Source organism: Rhyacophila brunnea, unplaced genomic scaffold, assembly GCF_057557595.1.
Source record: "Rhyacophila brunnea isolate RB1 unplaced genomic scaffold, BYU_Rbru_1.0 scaffold_1, whole genome shotgun sequence".
In the NCBI taxonomy this organism is placed as follows: domain Eukaryota; kingdom Metazoa; phylum Arthropoda; class Insecta; order Trichoptera; family Rhyacophilidae; genus Rhyacophila; species Rhyacophila brunnea.
In genome coordinates this window covers 41,736,380-41,755,929 of record NW_028232751.1, presented here as the reverse complement: position 1 = coordinate 41,755,929, position 19,550 = coordinate 41,736,380, and the positions used below count along the sequence as shown (strand labels likewise).

The 19,550-nt window shown below is 32.6% G+C and overlaps 1 protein-coding gene across 1 annotated transcript; it reads left to right on the top strand.

The window, feature by feature from the left end:
- Window positions 1-242: 242 nt before the first annotated feature.
- On the top strand, window positions 243-12,831 carry LOC147079800 (SIN3-HDAC complex-associated factor-like). Its single transcript, XM_085944364.1, has 5 exons — window positions 243-282; window positions 1,204-1,285; window positions 10,291-10,444; window positions 10,743-11,119; window positions 11,822-12,831. Exons 2-5 carry the CDS (start codon window positions 1,212-1,214, stop codon window positions 12,261-12,263), a joined length of 1,047 nt encoding a protein of 348 aa, XP_085800490.1. The 5' UTR covers window positions 243-282; window positions 1,204-1,211; the 3' UTR covers window positions 12,264-12,831.
- The last annotated feature ends 6,719 nt before the right edge of the window (window positions 12,832-19,550 follow it).

The following is a 19,550-nucleotide window of genomic DNA, read 5'->3' as shown; positions in this document are numbered from 1 at the left end:
ACTGTATCTACCTGTTACCGGATGTTCTTGGTCAAAATTGATCTTTTTAAAAATATTTATTTAACAAACGTGAGTGAAATCGGAATATTTACTTATTTATATCAGAAAATTTTTAAATACTGTAAAATTTATTATATATACGTAAATCTCTGGTATTTAAAATATATTTATATTAAAATACTGTACACATTTGACAGAAGCTTGCGCAGTGTAGATGCTCAATCCTCATAACATAACTCATATCCTGCAATCCAAAATTCGGCCGTCACCTTCGTCGAAACGGTATGTCCGCGGCTTCTTTATTAACCAATATATCATAATTGTACGTAAATTTATGATGATAAATGTATTAAATGCCAAAGTAGATTCAATCTTTGTTCATTTGAAAGTGCTGTCACTTAATAGTTAAGTTCGTAGAGATTTTAATACAACATTTTACAAAGGCGTCTAGTCTGTCTGGCGCTTCTCCCAAGCTACAGTTGTAAATTTTATCATATTTTACAGGTGTTACGATTTGTCGGGACGTATAATGTATGTAAACTAAACGCGAATAACGTCCGCTACGCCAATAACCGTATTTTATGTTGGTTTTATTTAGAATTCGGTGCATTCCGAAAACGTTATTTTAGCATCCGTATACCCCACTGGTTATTATTGTCAAATGCTTTATCATAATTGTGTGAATACACTGTGTCTGATATCAAACTATTTTTAAATTGTCGACTTGTCGAATAATAAATTCATTAATATTTCTCTTGGTGACTTCCCTTATGATTGTTTCTCACACACCCTCCAACAGACGGTATACACGGGCATCAGAATTGTATAGATGCGATTCTCGCCAAATATTAGCCGGACCATTGCTTTCATTAACTTTTATACCAAGTTTGATCTCTTTATGGGCATTTTAATACCATTATAGCTATACAACGTTATGCTGTCAATCCTGGCCCAGTGTTAGTTGTGATACCCATTTATTTAGACATACCTCCATTATGTGTCTTTGTGTGCAATGTGTTGATAATAAATAATAGGTAGGTACATGACAGTTCTCGTAAAATTACTTTCAACCCTCGGTACATATTTCGAACATGTGATTCACATTACCAATTTCCTATATGAACTTATTCTCATGAATAGTGTTTTATTTGTATACTTATGTATATATTTGAAATAATTAAAAAACTTTTTCTTTTTTTCCAGGAGTCATCATGTTCTCATTTCATAAACCAAGAGTCTATCGGTCTTTGACAGGATGCTGCATATGCAAGGCAAAGTCCAGCAGGTACATGAAGATAAATATTCTTAGAAAATAAGTTTCGATGTTGTGTTATAGGTATCCATAACGTATAAATGAACAACAATGACCATACAGTTGTCAGACGAATGCTCACATCACGTCTACGCAGTGATAGCGTACCGGACATTAAACATCTCTTAAATTCTTGTTACCTAACATACCTATTTTGCATTATAATTGATTTCTCCAACTATCTGATACTGTGTTTGAATGCAATAATCAGAGAATAGACAATGGTGTAATTAGTCACATAGGTACCTACTAAAAAGATCACGGTTCTCTCGGAACCAATTTTTTAAATATAAGCAAAAAAATCTTAGCCAGCAGGAAAGGACCTCAACACCAAGTTATCTCAAAAACTATGGCCTCTATATCTGAAGCGGAGTTATGTTTACTAATTCAGTTGTTAGACTGGTATCAATCCTTTGATTGCATTGATGTATTATAGTTATTATATAGACAAAGTGTGAAAAAAAATTACATGTTAGGTATATACATTTTTATTCTACTTGATTTGCCAAAACAAAATTTATTTTCTCATAATACACGGATAAATAGATATGAAAGCAATGGAAAAATTGTTGCATCTGTAGTCCAATGCTGGATGTTTATTGTAAGTATTTTACGAATTCTGCCCACATTGCAATAAAAGCGATTCTTAAGATCAAATTACACTGCATGACTCTCAAGCTGATTGTTCGACCCAATCGTGAAATATCTTTTTGGATCATTTCCTAGACTCTGACTAAAACAGAATAATTCCTATTTTTCGCACATAACTCAATCGACAATTGATGACGGTTAGATAAACGATTACCAACAACACACGGTAATCGTTGAACGGATCTTTGAATGTGTTGTGAGTGAAAAATGGGAATTGTTCTCTTATTAACACAACTCCAGTGAACGATCCAAAGTGACATTTGAAGATGGAGGGTGATCAGCGCAGACGATCCGTGTGAGAATCTGCCTGTGTAATTTGACCTTTACAGATTTTTGTCAGATGTCTATAACCTTTTCTGGTAAAGCTACCCACATTTGTGATCAACTATTGTATGGCTAACATATCTTGCATATAGATGTTTATTTGACATTGTTTGCTAATGCATGGTATCTATCTACATTTTACATGATGAAAATCATTTTTTTTATTTGAAAAAAAGCATGTTTATACATACAGCTTGAAAAGTGTCATCTCGATATATTACAATGCTTAATCTCTCAGTTGGGATCAAGTGTACAAACATGTTGCATTGCGTTAATTAGACTTACAGACCCAGCGGTTTATCTAATTTTCAAATTATGCCTCTTACTAGATGTACCAACATAAGTCATCCAGTGTCCGAACCTGGAACTAAGCTCATCACAGTATAAAACTTGGATAGGTGACCGCTTGGGAACACCGCGTGTTGTTGGCTTTCCTTTTTGCATTCTTCAAAATATTTTCCATTATGTATATTAAATCTTGTCTTTTGCGCGATATATAGTAAAAATTCTCAGTACAGCTATCAAATTTAAACACAATTATTATGTAAAATCATCAGTAACCTTATGAGTACCTCCGCTACACAGAAGTTCATTGGAACATGTAAATGTCAGAGGGATTGAAGACACATATCCACATTCCAATGTACCTATTTCCATGTAGCGGAGGTACTCAGCATTGACCCACTAACCAAATATTTTTTCAAATATTTTTTTTTTTACCCAGTCTCAAAAGGTTACCGACCACTGATGTAAGTAGTGTTTGTTACTTTTTAAAATTAAATTAAACCCTAAATCCAAGTCATATTGAATAATAGTCAAAGAATATTCATTTATTTATTAAATATCTATAATTATGCCATTAAACCATACACAATTTTAGATATTTTTTATCGTCAATTTGTTTAGTCTAGTATTCACTTCATCATCATCAGCCTGAATCTATCCACTGATGGATGAAGGCCTCTTCAAGTTGCTTCCACTTCTCTCGGTCCTGCGCATTGCGTTGCCACGTACTTCCGCAGAACTTTATCATTTCATCGATCCAGCGGCCTCTAGGTTTAGCTTGCGGACGTTTTGTACTTCTTGGATACAACTGGATCACTAAATTTGTCCAACGATTGTCTCTTCTTCGAGCTGTGTCTAGCCCATCTCTATTTAAGGCTTTTAATAAACTCTATTACATCGCAAACCCTTGTCTGCTTCCTTATCCACTCATTCCTCTTTTTGTCCTTTCGCGTTATGCCCAGCATGCACCTCTTCATACCACGTTGTGCTACTCTTAAGTTTCTGGATCTCTCTTTTACTTAGGGTCCATGTTTCACACGCATATGTGATCGCGGGAAGCACACAGTGGTTGAACACTTTGTGCTTTAGGCACAGTGGAAGGTTACTTTTCAAGACATTATTCAGGCGGCCAAAAGCACTCCAGCCTAGCTTTACTCTGCGAACAATTTCACCATATATACATCCATCTATAGACACTTGTTGTCCCAGATAGATATAGCTTTTCACCTGTTCGAGCTGAGTGCCATTGATGAGGATCTCCTTTTGGCCCGCAAAGCAGTTGAACATGACTTTCATCTTTGTTACATTTGTTTTCAAACCTACTGTGTTGCTTACTTCAGCGAGTTCCTACATTCTGCTTTGGAGGTCTTCTGAGTCTTGCGAGAAAATTACTATGTCATCGGCAAAGCGCAGATGACTCAGGTATTCTCCATTTATGGGGATCCCTTTTGCCATTCCAGTCAAGTTGCCTGAATAAGTCTTCAAGGGTAGCTGTACATAGTTTAGGTGAGATTGTATCACCTTGTCGGACTCCTTTGCTGATAGGAAATCTGCGCAATGGTTTATGGAGATTGACAGATGCTGTTGCGCTACTGTGTATATTATTGATAATATTTATATAGCGCCCGGGGATTTTTTGTTTTCTGAGTGCGTCGAGTATTGAACATTTGTTTATCGAATCGAAAGTATTCATTTCTTAACGTATATTTGGTTAAAAATATAAATTAATAATTTAAGAAATACATATTAGTAACAATATAAAATATAAAAATATTTGTCGGAAGTTGGATTCGAACCCACGCCAACAGAACTTTAATTCAAAATTACTGCAGCCTCTTAGACCGCTCGGCCACCGTGGTTGTCGTGATGATGTGAAAAATAGTAATGGTCACATTTTTGCGTTACACTCGAATTATTTGTACACACAATTTTAATATCACAGCAGGCGGTAAAACATATACATCTTAAAACTACTGAAGGATATGCCAAATGTTATACAGCGCCCTCACTCAGAAGATATCTTATTGATAGATCTGCACTAAATACTCCCCAAGTTCAATAATAAAAGATTCAATTGAAAAAAATCATCATTACGTCTTTGAGAGGGCTTAGAAATAAGCGTCATTGCGCTGATTATATGGATATTTAGGTAACGAGAAACCTTGAATCATAATTATCCCAGTTTTGCAAAAACGCTACTTGAGCTTGCTATTCAAGTATTATATGATCGATTACTATGGGCTTGCTAATGATGGGTAGGAGGGCTACAGATAACCTGAATTATTTAAGACTGATTCTTGTTTGTTTTTCAGAATCTATCAACAATTTGTGAATATTATTACAAAATAATATTCATTTCATATGCGGATAACAAAGAATATACTGTCATTAAAATTTATAAAAATCGTACTACTGAAAAGTACCATTTTGCAGTTCCAATCTTATACATAAGGGGTGTCATTTTATTATAGTATGTGCTTCCTTAATAATGACTGCAGCGTTTTGTCATTTATCATGCAATTTATTGTATCTTGTTCACGAATCGAAAATGGAGAAATATTTAATTGTATAATTGATTTTACTTTCAATGGACCGCTGCTGTGTAAAGAGTTTCTCTAATTTATCTATAAAATACTTACGTAGGCTGCTGTAACACAAGCCTGTATCACATTTACACTTATCATATTAAAATAATTCATACTTATCCATAAAAATAATATATATATACATTTTTTATGTAACACTAATAATATATTTTTTCCATTGTTATTGCTGGCGTGATTTATCTGTTTTAAAACAATATTGTGTGTAAAACAAAGTGTTTTTGTATTGTGCACTGATTTGTCATGTGGGAATAATAAAAGTTCGGTGTCAACGGCCAAGTATTTATCTATGCAAAATTATATAGGGGTTCACAAATTTGCCGCTCCTGTGCCTGCTTACCGTGAAATTTATCATCTGCGCTCACATTTAAGAGGGTGCTAAATTTCGTTTTAACAGTAAACACGCCTATTAGAATAGGGCCATTAGCGCTCGTCCAGCGTATGTATTCAAAATTAATGTTTATCGGCTGCGATTAAGTTGTGTATATGAGCTTGGGTTATGAATCAAGTCTTATAAAAATTGATAGATTGCCAAAATTATTTCTGCTTGTTTTGCGCTATATAGAATTATAGCTCAAGCGTCCATCTATTAATTCCGTTCATTAATTACATTAACTGCAATTATGTCACACATACTATGTTGAAGAAATTTATTTGTTTAAGCACTCATTTATTCATTATTATAAAAAAGTGATAAGATATACCTAATATTTTCATAATAATTAAGACACAGGACTGGCACGGTGGTATCCCTAATGATTGCATAATAATTGAGTGAGACAGTGCACCAAATGAATTCTTAATATCGTATGAAAGGTCACTCAATCACCCCTTGAAGTAACAATAGAAAATCAGTAACTTTCACAAAGGAATTTTTCAATCAATTTGTGTATTTGGTTCCACCATATGGTACCCGTAATTAGAGTTGGGTTTCGGGAATTCTCGAGAAATTTTCGAGATTTTCCATCCTGAATCTCGATAATTGAAATTTTTAACATTTTAGGAAATCCCGGATCTCGATAATCTTTTCTCGGGATTCAGGATTTCTTTATTATCAAATATTAAATGAAAAAACCATTTTCTATATGAAAAAAGTGGACAGAAAACACAACGTTCAACGACTGATCGGGGCATTTAACTCAATTAAGCCAATGTTGACTTATTGTGATTGTGATTAGGAAATTTTGTGTCTCAAAAGCGTACGGGATTGTCAGACGCAGCGATTGACAGTCTTGTGTTTTTTGAAATTCCATTTTAATAACTAATGTTTTGAATTATTTTAGTTTTCCTACGTTAGAAGTCATACTTCTTTGGCGTAACAAAACCCTCATTGCCATACTGCAGTGGCGAAGGCTCCATAGTAGGTGATTATTTAAAGCCTACCAACTAAGAAAAATAGATCTTCAAGTAAATAATTTAAATTAAAAAAAAAAAAATACACTGTAAAATCCAAGATAATGATAGTTACTATTGTCAGAAATTAGAAGTACATAGTTTTATGATTTAATAAAGTTTATAACCATAACTAGCGCCGTCTGGATTCAACTATATTATGAAATATTCGATGGGAATTTAAGATGTGGTTTGTTTGCGTTTTTAGTCACGTGACGCCAGTCTCTGGCTTTTTATTCTGAAATCATAGGTTGTTTAGTTAGCGCTTACAACCGCACATTTATTCAAAATAATTATTAATAAGAAGATAATTTACAAAATAATTTCTATCGGATTTAATCACATATAAATATTGATTGTTGTTAAAAATATAAAATAATTTATCTCGCGATTTTTATTTATCAGTTATTTTATACCTAAGTCTGTGTTTTAAATATGGAAGTATTTTAAAATGTCTAGTTTTACGGGTTAAATTATAAATTGTTATGGAACATATACACAACAACGGATATTTTCAAAGATGATAGATAATATATTTTGAGCGTATGTTACGTTATAAATGTTTAGGAAAATACATAATTTAATCTAATTGCTTATTTATAAACTAATTATATCAAACTAATTGAGCTTTTGAAATTTCATCGATTCAGTGTTCCTATTCATCAGTAGTAATATTGGGTTATCTTCTTATTTCCCGTAAATATATCTGACAAGCGTGGTTACTCCACAGCCTACCTCTTTCCAAAAGTCACCCTTCGCCACTGCCATACAGCGGTTATAATCGATTCAGAAGTGCCCATGATGAAATAATAAAAAATCAAATTTTATTGGCGTGTTATGATTATATTCATTTCGGTCTCGAGGGTATTTTATCGATATAGGTACCGTCAGCAAAAATATTATGTATGCAAATAAATAATATTATTGCAGAATGTACCTACTTTGGAAGAAAAAAATTTCAAAATCTGTGTTTGAAAAATTTAGCAAACCGCTATTTCGAACATCTTTGCTTAAACAGATAACTGTACAACTGTTTTCGCTAACAATAATAATTTATTACAAATCAAAAGTAAAACAGCCTATTTAATGGTTTAACTAAAACGTGATATTGGGTTTTGTGATGAAACATAATAATTATTATTGTCTTCGATTATTATAAACCGCTAATAAATAAATTGACATGGGATATGCGACAAATATTATCCTAAACTGTAAAAATATGTATTTTTGTGTATGAAGTGTCTAAATATTGTAAATTTGCAACATACCATTTTTTGAATTATTTGCCAACTCACAAATTCACAAAATTTATTTATTTATCGATATATAATTTTACTCATAAATAATACTTACATAAATATAGCCTCAAATCTTAATGAATAATCATAATAAAAGTTGCAACATTATTTGGAACGCCCGAACGTCGCTGCGCAAAATAAATTATGTTGAATCGCCGGGCAAAACTTCGTCACACGCCAAAAATACACTGATCTGTTTTCCCAAATGCGCCTAAAGAAGTATGACTTCAAAAATCATATTTTTTTGGAATTCGATTGTTTCTACACTGATTTTAGGATTTTTACTGGTTTTTTTAAATTTCCCGATATCTCAAGAATTCTTTTCCGGAAATCCCGAATCTCGAGATTGAGATTTTCTCGGGAAATACCCAACTATCCATAATGTTGAGTATAATATATTACTAATATACCTACTAATGATTGGTCCTTTAAAAAGTCTTGCGACAGATGCAACAGAAATGATTACTTACCGTTTCTACCATGTCAATTATTGTTCTCACAGATTACATATTATTAAGGTATGTTATATCTATATCTGAGAATTGTGATGATAAATTTCTTCTCCTTTTATCATTTCATGCATATTCATATTCATTGTGTTATGTGATGTCTCATTTTGCTAACAGCTGACTGGTAAAAAATTCCATCTGTAAATTGTACCTCCTTGCAGTGTTGCCATCTTTATCTATGCTGATTATAGTATAAAGGAGAAATATTTATAGTATTTCTGAAAAAAAACAGTAGGTAGGTACATGAACATTTTTTCATCTTCCATCCTTCAAAATTCTAGTAATTTGGCGTATAGTATTTTATATTTTTCACAGAATCAAAATTATAATATTACAATAGTAACTACCTAGTTATTGGTTATCCTTGAATGCAATGCGGTAACCTGTTTGTTGCATATTTCATTGATATTATTACCATGCATGAAAACATGCTTAGGGTATATGAAATTGTAAAAGTTATAAATATACAAACATTATTCCAATATAAAAAGTTCATGGTCATAAACAATTATTGGACCATTCTATCGATTTCACTCTAGTGGTTGATTCACTAGTCTTTGTGAGGTCCACTTTGTTTATACAATTACAGCCTGGGGTGAACTCTGGCCGCGTCAAACCGATGCCTCCATTCTACCAGTCTTCTGCTCTTCTTCCTGAGTTGATGACTCTCTGAGTACCATCAAACCGCTGAAGTAATAGTTTTTCGCACTTTGTTTGCCTTTTGGCTCACTGAAAATGAAGTGCTTGATCATCCATGTGTGTCATGTTGCCGGCTCATCAAAAGCTTATGATTATAGTGATGTCACCAGGTGCTATCCTTACAGACAGGGCCAAACATAACAAGATTCAACGCTTTAATACCAGAAAATTCTAGGCATCACTGACAGTTAATGTGCTTGACTTGTCGTAATAGTGGTCACCACAATGTTTTATGTAGACTGGCTTTTATGTCTCTTTATAATCTTCGAAGATCTGATCTTGGATCTTGTCTACCTGTGATCCAAGATAGATTCACTCTTCAACTTAATACAAATCTGTGATTGGAATTGCATATAAATAACTTATATGGTAAGCAGGGTAATTCTTCCTGACCCTAAATTTCGGTGAATCAGTATGACCCCACAGTACAGCATATTTTACTTTCATTGAATCTATAAAATATGTACATCTATGACATATTTCACTTAATAGTTTTGTAACGAACAAAATATATGGACAACAATAATGTGCTGTAAGAAGGCAGCTAGAGTCTGTCTTCTATAAGATGGCATGCCGGTTTCCTCCCCGCTTCAGCATCCATCTCGTTCCCTCCCATTGAAAACTTGTAACAGTTGAACGCGATGGCACAGTGCTTTCCGTGTGACATGTACGCCAGTTTATAGAATACAGAATATTTTATTGTATTTTAAAGATATCGTACGCCCTTTCATTTTTACTATGGGTATTGCTTTCCACATGGTTTCTTGTGTGAAGTTTAAGTTCATTAGTAAAGAAAACTTAGCAGTTTTTTAAAATTTCGTTTCTAAATTGAGTGATGCCTCTTTTAACCAAGGCATTGCTGTACTTTGTGAAGCGTGTAATAAATGGTTGCGAGCGTATGATTAATAGCCAAGCAACCAGACGGTCCTGTGTTTAAATCCCAGCTGTTTGTTGGCTATTGTGCGAATCAGTAACATCCAATTATTTTCATTGAAAATCTGCCAAGTTACATCCACAGAATTTTTAGTCTAGTCCACTCCGTTGAAAATTATGCAGAGTAGCAGAAATCGTATAGTACGTATCTCAAAATTATTGCTTATTAGGGGACTGAGCGGTTTTACACTTTAACTTATATGCTGTGTTCTTTATAGACATGTCAATATTAAGGTATGTCAATTTGCAATGTCTTAACTTGATAATATTTTCTTTATTTTTAGTTCAAGATTCACCGATTCCCGCAAGTATGAAAATGACTTTCAAGATTGCTTTCAATTGTCGAGCCCGCGGCAGGGTGAGATTTGCAATGCGTGTGTACTGCTTGTGAAACGCTTCAAGCGGCTTCCGTCTGGATCTGAAAGACATTGGGGACACGTATGGACTTCCATTCATTTTCACATATCTTACTTCTATAGGGAAACAACTCAAAATAACTTGTTCTAAGATAATGACTAGGGCCCAGATTTATATTTTGATTTTAAGTGCATACGTGCATGCATATAATCATGTTTTTTTTGCATATAAATCCGCTCCCTAATAATGACGTTTGAAAATTTAGCACAAATAATTATTCTCATTTCAATGTAGAAGTCTTGATTTTTAAGTAAATGTGTTTATTTTTTATTAGGTTTAAATGAACTTATGTTTTGATTTGATTGAATATATTTTGTAGGTAGTTGACGCACGTGCTGGACCAGGCATGAAGTGTATGAGTAAATTCAAGAAAAAAAGAGATGAACTGCTCAGTGCATCTGCTCTCATCGAAAAGCGAGCGAAATCGAAAGACAGCTTCGAAGTGTGCACGGTCATCAAAAAGATTTGCAATTCGAGCGACCAGGATATGAAGTTTGACCGGGAAAGTAGTTCGGGCCTTTCCGAAGAGTCTTGGGGGAGCGAGGAGGAATGTGTCGGAAGTGATGAGGAATGCACGTCCACAACTATGGTGCATCAGACGTCTTCTCGAATGCGAAGAAAGGCATACCATCCTATGAAATGTAACAGTCTGTCTATGGATCTCTCAGTCTTTCTAGATTCTGCATTCTGGAAGAGGTAAGCGGTTTTAGTTGATTTTTTTATAATAATATTTCATCACCTACGATGAGCGCCAGATTAGGGAATGGTTAATGACTATTCTTCGTAAAGAAAATTGTTATGGAACCTCTTCGTGAAGCAGCTTAAAATTGTAGTGCTAATTAAAAGATATGCATTGCAGCATTTCTTTGGGTCGCAACCCAATATTGAGTCATAGAAATAATATTCGGTCTAGTGAATTCTATCGAAGATGTTTAGTGAATAAAGATTGAAATTTAGTTTTTTTTTTCAAATTAATTTCTATACATTGTGTAGAATAAAATCTATAAAATATGTGTAGATATTGTAAATGTCAGAAAGGTTCATAATGTTTTCTATAATTGTGCCCTATGAAAAATTATATTGTACTGTGTAGATGTCAAGTTTGTGAAACGCTGGTATATTATATAACTGTTTTGACATAATAGTCACTAAATCTGTAATTCAAAATTTTCTTCTTCGGCCATATCCGCCTCTTAGTTGGAGCATATGGACACCATACGGCGCCTCCAAGAATCTCTGTCGACAAAATTTTAACGAATGCAAGTAGGATTCACAGCACCCGGAAAATAAAATATTTAGGACATTGATTCGCCTGTTTACAAACTGGAAGGCATTTTCATGCACAATTCATTAGTGATCCAAACAATTTGTTTTATGTATAATTTTTTGTATCCACAGGGAAAGCGTCTGCTGCGGTATTGTTTGGAAAGGTCTTAATGGTGAAATCGTATTGGATACAAGATTCTTTAAGCCGTGTGAAGTGCACCAACTGCCGGCGAACCTTTCAGGCAAGGACCCCGACACACCGCTGGGGAAAGTTTTCAGCGACAACTCTTCGGATTCTGGATACGATGAGTCCAGCAATCCTATGCAAACTTTAGCGTCTCGTAATGTTAAAGGCTATGCAGATCAAATCGAAGGCAAGGACTCTATGAAGATCGAGTTATTCGAAACTCGTCATTCTTCGCTGAACGTAAGTGAGTTAATGAATTCTCATCGCTCTGTTACGATGCATAAAAGAAATCCTTTGAAACAGCAAGCAATTATTATAAAAAAGCATATGTCCGATGGTAATAATGCGGTATGTACAATGATGGAATTGGCACAAATCACAAATTAAACAATTTTCTTTAGATAGTTGGAATATTTATAATATTTTTTCAATCAACGTACTCCATACTATATTTATTTTATGTAACGAGAATGAAATTATTGTAGAATTTGTGAATCCGTACTTATTTTAAACCGATAAGTATTATTTCTGCAATATAAGCGCAAGTTAAGATGTCATAATATTTTAATTTAAAGTTTTATTAGTATTTAGTATGATTTGTCAAAGGTACAGGTCGTACGGGACCAATTTTTTTAAACCTCGTCAGCTGTTATTAATATTGTCGGAATTTAAAATGTTTCAAGTTTCAATCCAATTTCCAAGGCAAATGTTTCACAGTAATGTGTCTGATGTTTTGGCATGCACACTGTCCTTTTGCAAAATAATGTATTCAACTTTACTGTCTTATTATTTCCCACCAGCGACTATGCTCTAAAATTTGTTTCCGTACGTATATACTGTGATACAATATTTCCTAGTCATTCAAATTTTTTTTCTAAATATCCCAACATAATTATGGCTTGATCATACTTTTATTATAGATTTCATTCGACTATCGTATAGTAAAATGAAATACCTGACATTAGAAATCTAATTTCTTTACAGATCCTAGTCCTCGAGTAATTTTTTCATGCCAACAATATTACAACTCATCCATAACTCTGACCTGACTTTTGACAAATTAAATAAATAATACGTTCTGTATAAGTTATATCAGTGATATTTAATTCACACAATAACAATATTTAATTATATTTTTTTTTTAATTAAGAAAAATTATTTTTTTGACTGTTTTCTGAAAAAAAAACTATTGCATATAATTTTTTATTAAGTCGGTACAAATGTCGGATAGATTCAACAACACCATCAAATTATATTCGATATTTCAATTGTTACTCATATGAACCAATTTCAATGCGGTGTAATAAACTAATTAATTGAAAATATTTAACACATGCTTACTTGCCAGGTGTCTCCTAACGGCATATGTTTTATTAATGACTTAAATAACTTAAAATCCAGTAACAAATGTCATGTAGCGAGTTTATTGATTTTAGAAACGAATATCCCTGAAGTGGTACATATAACTGTGACATCATTAGAATATGTTTGTCTAAACCTGTGTGGATGGTTTTGGTCTGTCTTAATGTTATTTTACAAGATATATAATTTGAATTACAATTAAATAATATTTTCATTTGCCGGCTTAATAAAAAAAATGTTTTAAGTTAACCATAGTACGTGACAGTTCATTTCAATATTAACTATATTCTATTGTAGTGTTGCGATTTAAAATACATGACATGCAAAACTCCATGTCGTTAGTCATTTGTTTTGTATTAATATGAAGTTATTTATATATTACATTTTCTCTGTGTTATGGCGAAACATGATGCACTGATACCTCGGCTAAAGAAGCTAATTCATTTTTAAAGATTAAAATACTAGCCGAGGAATAGTGATGTTTTGATACAAAAAGTAGTAGAGTAGTACAATTCCTCTCCTGCGCGTCCTGAAAATAATATACAGACTTTGCTGCGAGTAAAAAATATGTTTGAAATTACGCGCATTCGATGCGTAGCGGACGGACGATAAATACAATAATTAATTCTTACAATATGTAGTTATTTGAATACGTACTTGTACTCAGTGCACCTTAGCTTCTATACAAGTTTATGTTGTATTAATACTGTTCTTTGATTGGAATGACATTGGTTTGTGTAGTTATGCCATTTTTTCTTTCCTTCGCATATAAACCTGATTCTACATTGAGAAAAAGTTGAGTTCTATTTTTCTAGCACTGATAATAAAAACAAGCATTTTTTCAATCTTCATTAACCCTTTAGCGGGCAAATTAATTTTTACGCATTTTTCTTGAATAACTGATATTATATTCTTTCGGAACGTATAAAAGTAATCAATAATTATTTTAGTTATATTTTGTCATTTTGATTTTTTTTCTTTATTTTCCGTATGTAAACCGTTGAACGTTTAGGGTATTGACTTCTTTTGAATTGGTAATACTATTTATTCATATGAAATTGAAACTAAATACACAATAAAGACATTTAAAAATATAAAAAAAATATTACAATCGTTTTTTGCTTTGATCATTGTGGTATGGGCCAACACATATGCATTCGACGTTGTCGAGTTGAAAAGATCAATATTATATTATATGTAATCATCATCATCAGTCTGAATCTATCCACTGCTGGATGAAGGCCTCTCCAAGCTGATTCCACTTCTCTCAGTCCTGTGTGTTGCGTTGCCACGTACTTCCGCAGAACTTAATCATTTCATCGATCCAGCGGCCTCTAGGTCTACCTTGCGGACGTTTTGTACCTCTTGGGTACCACTGGATACAATACAAATACAATAAAAATTATTATGATATGCACATGTTCATAAAATCGGTTTATTAATTATAATCAAATTTTTAAATGAAACAAATCATCGCCCATCAATCAAATTCTTAAAATTAGATAAAAAGTGTTTTCAAACATTGGCCTCGCGATATGAAATTGAGGTTATTTTTCATACAAGCAAACTTTACAGTAAGAAAAATGCATAAAATAATGTCTCTCTGTTATGATTTTATATTAATTATAGTACATAAATATTCAAAATATGATTTGACATAACTTTTTCTTTGTGTAAATTCCAATAGACCAGTTCAAATCACTTTTCAAAATACACAAATGACAGAATGCGCCCGCGCCACGTGCGTGAATGCGCACAGGATACAAATGTAACCGGCAGCGTCAAACTGTTATAATTTGTTTTACGGTTAACTTCATACCGCATGGTTATGTTTATGCTCTGCGCGCATTCCTGCAGTCATTTTAAGCAATATGGGTGACATTTCATACAGATTTAGTTTAAATATGACCCATAATGCAGGAGGTTACATATGTAGCCGGAATTGGCTTATGCCCGCTGAAGGGTCAATAAATGGCTTCGTTAGTGAAGGTATTACTGTATGCCAGATATTTTCCAACACCTGTCCTGTCTATTAAAGTGTCTGAAATTATTCGGAGAATGTTTAATGAATTCTTTCTACGAGTAATTATGTCACTGCAGTGTAGATAAGACACTTTTGAAAATATTTTCTCAAACATCAATTGAAATCTTCAGCAATTTGCACGGAACTATTATAAATAGTATTTTAATCACAATTTAGCAGTAACACAAACTTTTGACAGCTTATTTTATTGTATTTGGAAAGTGGTAATTTTAGTTCCAAATAAACAGATGTGTATGGGACAATTTATTTTGGTCCATCTGAATTTGTTGTCACATATGTCAGAGTATACTGTGTAACAAATTTATAGTTCCATTGGTTTTAACATATATAATAGTTTATGATATGGACATGCATAATCATCTTTTGCCATAACACCACAGAAATACCTGTAAATACATTCTGGCCTCAAATGGCTATTTGCCCCCCCCTGATAAGGGATGAATTATTATTTATAGCATTAGTAAGACATATCTATTTTTTTTAATGGATTGGTTTATGTGTATAGAGTTATTCCTGTATCTCATTAATTATAAAATGCCTACTTACTAATTTTATAGTTAGCGTACGTAATTTTATTAAGTAATGCAATTTCAATTTTTGTTATATATTAAGTTCATATCGATGTGTAATTTGGTGTAATTTCTCACTTAAATAACGTCTTTCAGTAAATGTACCCAAATTTCTTTGGATGGATTAATAATTATTAATCTTCGTGATCTGTATTTATTTAACTGCCCGACCTGACTAGGTGTTTGACCAAAATTGGTGATAGTCAATGGGGATAAAACAATGGATGATTTATTATTTTTAAGAATAGATATTTTGAATATTGTTGAAAACTATTTTGACAAGAGTAAATAAAAAATATTATATAATTCAAATTATCAAATTTATTTAATATGTGATCTTTAGGGGTTACCGGAGAGTATTAAATTACATAATTTAAAAATACAGTGAAACCCCAATTTTACGTTTTTGAAGGCATTGGTGTATGTTTTTTTTAGCCTGTTTATATAAAAATCTTTCAATATTATAAATTAATATCAAGGTCATCAATGTCTAGTATGAATCAATCAATCAATCAATCGATCAAATGATGTCAATGATACTAGTAAAATAGCTCTTCAGGCTCTTGATGTACAACAGGCGATCGTAACATTTTTAATTTTATTAATCTTAATCGAATTCAAATATTTCAGACGTAAATTGCAGGAAAATGTATACTTGGTATTCAACATACTAAGATGAAACGGGTCTGCAGAAACTATGTGAATTCCGGACTAGTGAAATTGGAGTTCCATTAGTTTAAATTGTTTCGTAATATCCTACCTTTTCTCAATACAAATATAATATATCCTATACAAAGTTCACGCTTATTCAGGATTAGACTTTGACTTACCCCGTATTCTTAACTGTCACCTATTAAGAGTCAAGTTGGATTTACTCCTGCAGCGAGTTCTTAAAAATGCTTAGAATGGCAGTAATATTGACAGCTGTGAAGGTGTTATTACAAATTCACGTTTATTTATATGAATTCACTAAGTTTATTTATATGAATTCACAATAGGTTCTTATATTTGAACATATATATATATATATATATATATATTTATTGTGATTATAATAATTAGTAATAGTGGATAGATTATTTTCTTATTTTTCTCTTTATTTTAGTTGTATGAATTTTGATTTTAAAAAGCTATGACAATTATTATCTCAACGATTGAATATACTATCTATATGATCATTTCTTATAGTAAACTAAACATAGTGATTTAATATGAATTGAATTTGCCATACTAATTTAATAATGAATTTGAAAATTTACGTTTTAAGTTGAAATGTTGCATTCTGTCGCTGTCACACATTCATAACAACATGCAAAATTTAATTAATCGTAATATTATTTAGATTTACTAAATAATATGAGTTAGCCAAACATTTAATACAGTGATGAATTAATTTGTATTAAATTGTTAAACATGATTTCTATTTCAATAATTTTCCTTACAAATTGGATATAATTTTATTGAAAGATTTTGAATGTTGACTTAACAAATTTGTCAACAAATTATACTAAAAGAGCAAAATTATTTTGCAATTTAAGGGGGGTGGTACAGGTGAAGAACATATTGTTATGTCACATTTTTGATTTTTAAGCAGTCTCGTAGATCGAACTTTTTTAAGACGGTATTTTAATTTTGGCATTAATATTAATAGTCAAAGCATTATAGAGCATTTAAAATTATCATACAGGGTAAAAACATATATTGTCTACGGTCTACAACTACATTTACATAAGACTTGACGCTCTTGATGGTGTATAGGAATCATAAACCAAAAGTCTCCCCCTGTGAAATGAGCGCTATAAGCAATGCCAGACAAAAACTGACACCCTTTAGAGTCGGTCAAAGATATATCAGTTTGACATTTATGTGACATAACATGTTCTCCTCCTGTACCCTTCAATTGTAATGAATACATAATCTGGGATATTTGTTTGATTGCATCATAGTAATATTGTTTAATTTTAATTGTAAATTCAAAGTCCAATTCTAGCTGCATTTGTTCTATCAGTGTAATTTGTGTCGTGTCTTAAGCGGCTGTAAGTAATAGATGCAGTAGTAATATAAAAATCAGTGTTTGTATTTACAAGACTATCAACGCATGTAATCAAATATCAACTGTAAGGGACAAAGCCCACCAAGAGCGGCAGATCGGGGCGCTCACTAGGAAGTAGGCCCGTGAAGCGTGAATGCAACCGAAATGACACTCCTTCCACCCGCGCATTACCCTTCACCTATGTAATAAGGAGCGTGAGGAGCACAAAATAATTATTGTCAGCACCTCTCAGCAATAAAAATATTATTTTATTTGTCGGCGGATTATAATCCATATTCACGATGACATAATTCCGCTAGCGATATATCGCTCACCAGCAATTAACAATGACTTTATTGTTATCAAAAGAATGTCCGGCGCCTGTCGATCGACAATGCGTCCAGAAGCGGATAAATAAAAAAGCGCGTGCCCTGTGTGCTTGTCGCATTCAATGGGCTTTGACGTATTTGAATATGTAGTATTTTCGTTTTATTGTCGTGCTATGAAGTCAAACGATGCTCGCGCTCCTTTCTGTGTGCGTTGAAATATGTATAGGTGCCGTGTGTGCCCCGATCAGTGTGCTCTGCCATATTTGATTACGTTATATTTTCGATGATTCACCACGCTGCTCTGTGTGTAATCTGTGTAATCAACACCGATTTAGTCTACATATAATATCTTCAAATCATTTCTTATTGGGCATCAAAGCTGTCACTTTGTGCATTGTTGAGTTAATACAAATATTTAACAAAAAAACACATGTTAAATCTGCAGCAATAAAGTTGAGATATATTTGTTATATGATGTGTCTGTTTTCAAATACTGTCTGGTCCATAATTCAATATCCGAAGTAAACGACATTTTTTTGTTTCTGGCGTAAATGGTTGATTATAATGTTTGTTTAGAACAATTTTCCAATTAATCCTTTCTCTCCCTCTTCGTCACCCCATGACTGAGAATTATGATCAATCCGGTACTTTGCCTATCCACTGCAAGCCTTGTAGTGGATGCTATCGATTTTTCAGTGAATATGAAAAAACAAAATATATATTATGATCATATCCGGATTTATTTGTCTCAGTTTCTGAAAGTCAGTTTGTTACATATTGTGTGAAATTACACAGAGTTTTTACATATTTTTTATTGAATTTTGATAATATGTCAATGTTTTAGTGCAAAGATATTGTATGTTTTGAGTAAATCTAATTTTGACATGAGAAATGGCCATATTATATATCGTCTCTGTTCTGGCAGAACACACTAACTGGAGAATACTAGTTTTGAGTAATTTGACTTTGAAGTTGTTAAAATGTTTGAAATAATGGTCTATCATGTGAGTTTATTAAGTAATCGTAAAAAGGATGACTTTAAAATAAAGACTGTTTATTTATTAAGAAGGTTTCCAAACGGTAAAGTTTGAAATAAAGAACCTTTTGCATACTAACTCAATATGTCATTTTTTCTAATTAGTGTCTTCTGCCAGAACAGTGACGATATTTGAAAGATGCAATATCTTCTCAAATACCTATCCTATTTGGACGTACAATATTTTTTTATATTATAGTATAAAGATACGATGCAGACAAATGTTTTGTGTATGTTAACTCAATCTTGACAAAAACTGGACATACAATATCTTTGCAGTAAGCCATCGATGTGGACTTATC

Bases quoted from the DNA above. Each gene is read 5' to 3' on its own strand.
- LOC147079800 (XM_085944364.1), top strand. From the start codon at position 1,212: ATGTTCTCATTTCATAAACCAAGAGTCTATCGGTCTTTGACAGGATGC. The intron at 1,286-10,290 runs GTACATGAAGAT...CTTTATTTTTAG, and splicing joins TGCAAGGCAAAGTCCAGCAG to TTCAAGATTCACCGATTCCC. The intron at 10,445-10,742 runs GTATGGACTTCC...TATATTTTGTAG, and splicing joins CTGAAAGACATTGGGGACAC to GTAGTTGACGCACGTGCTGG.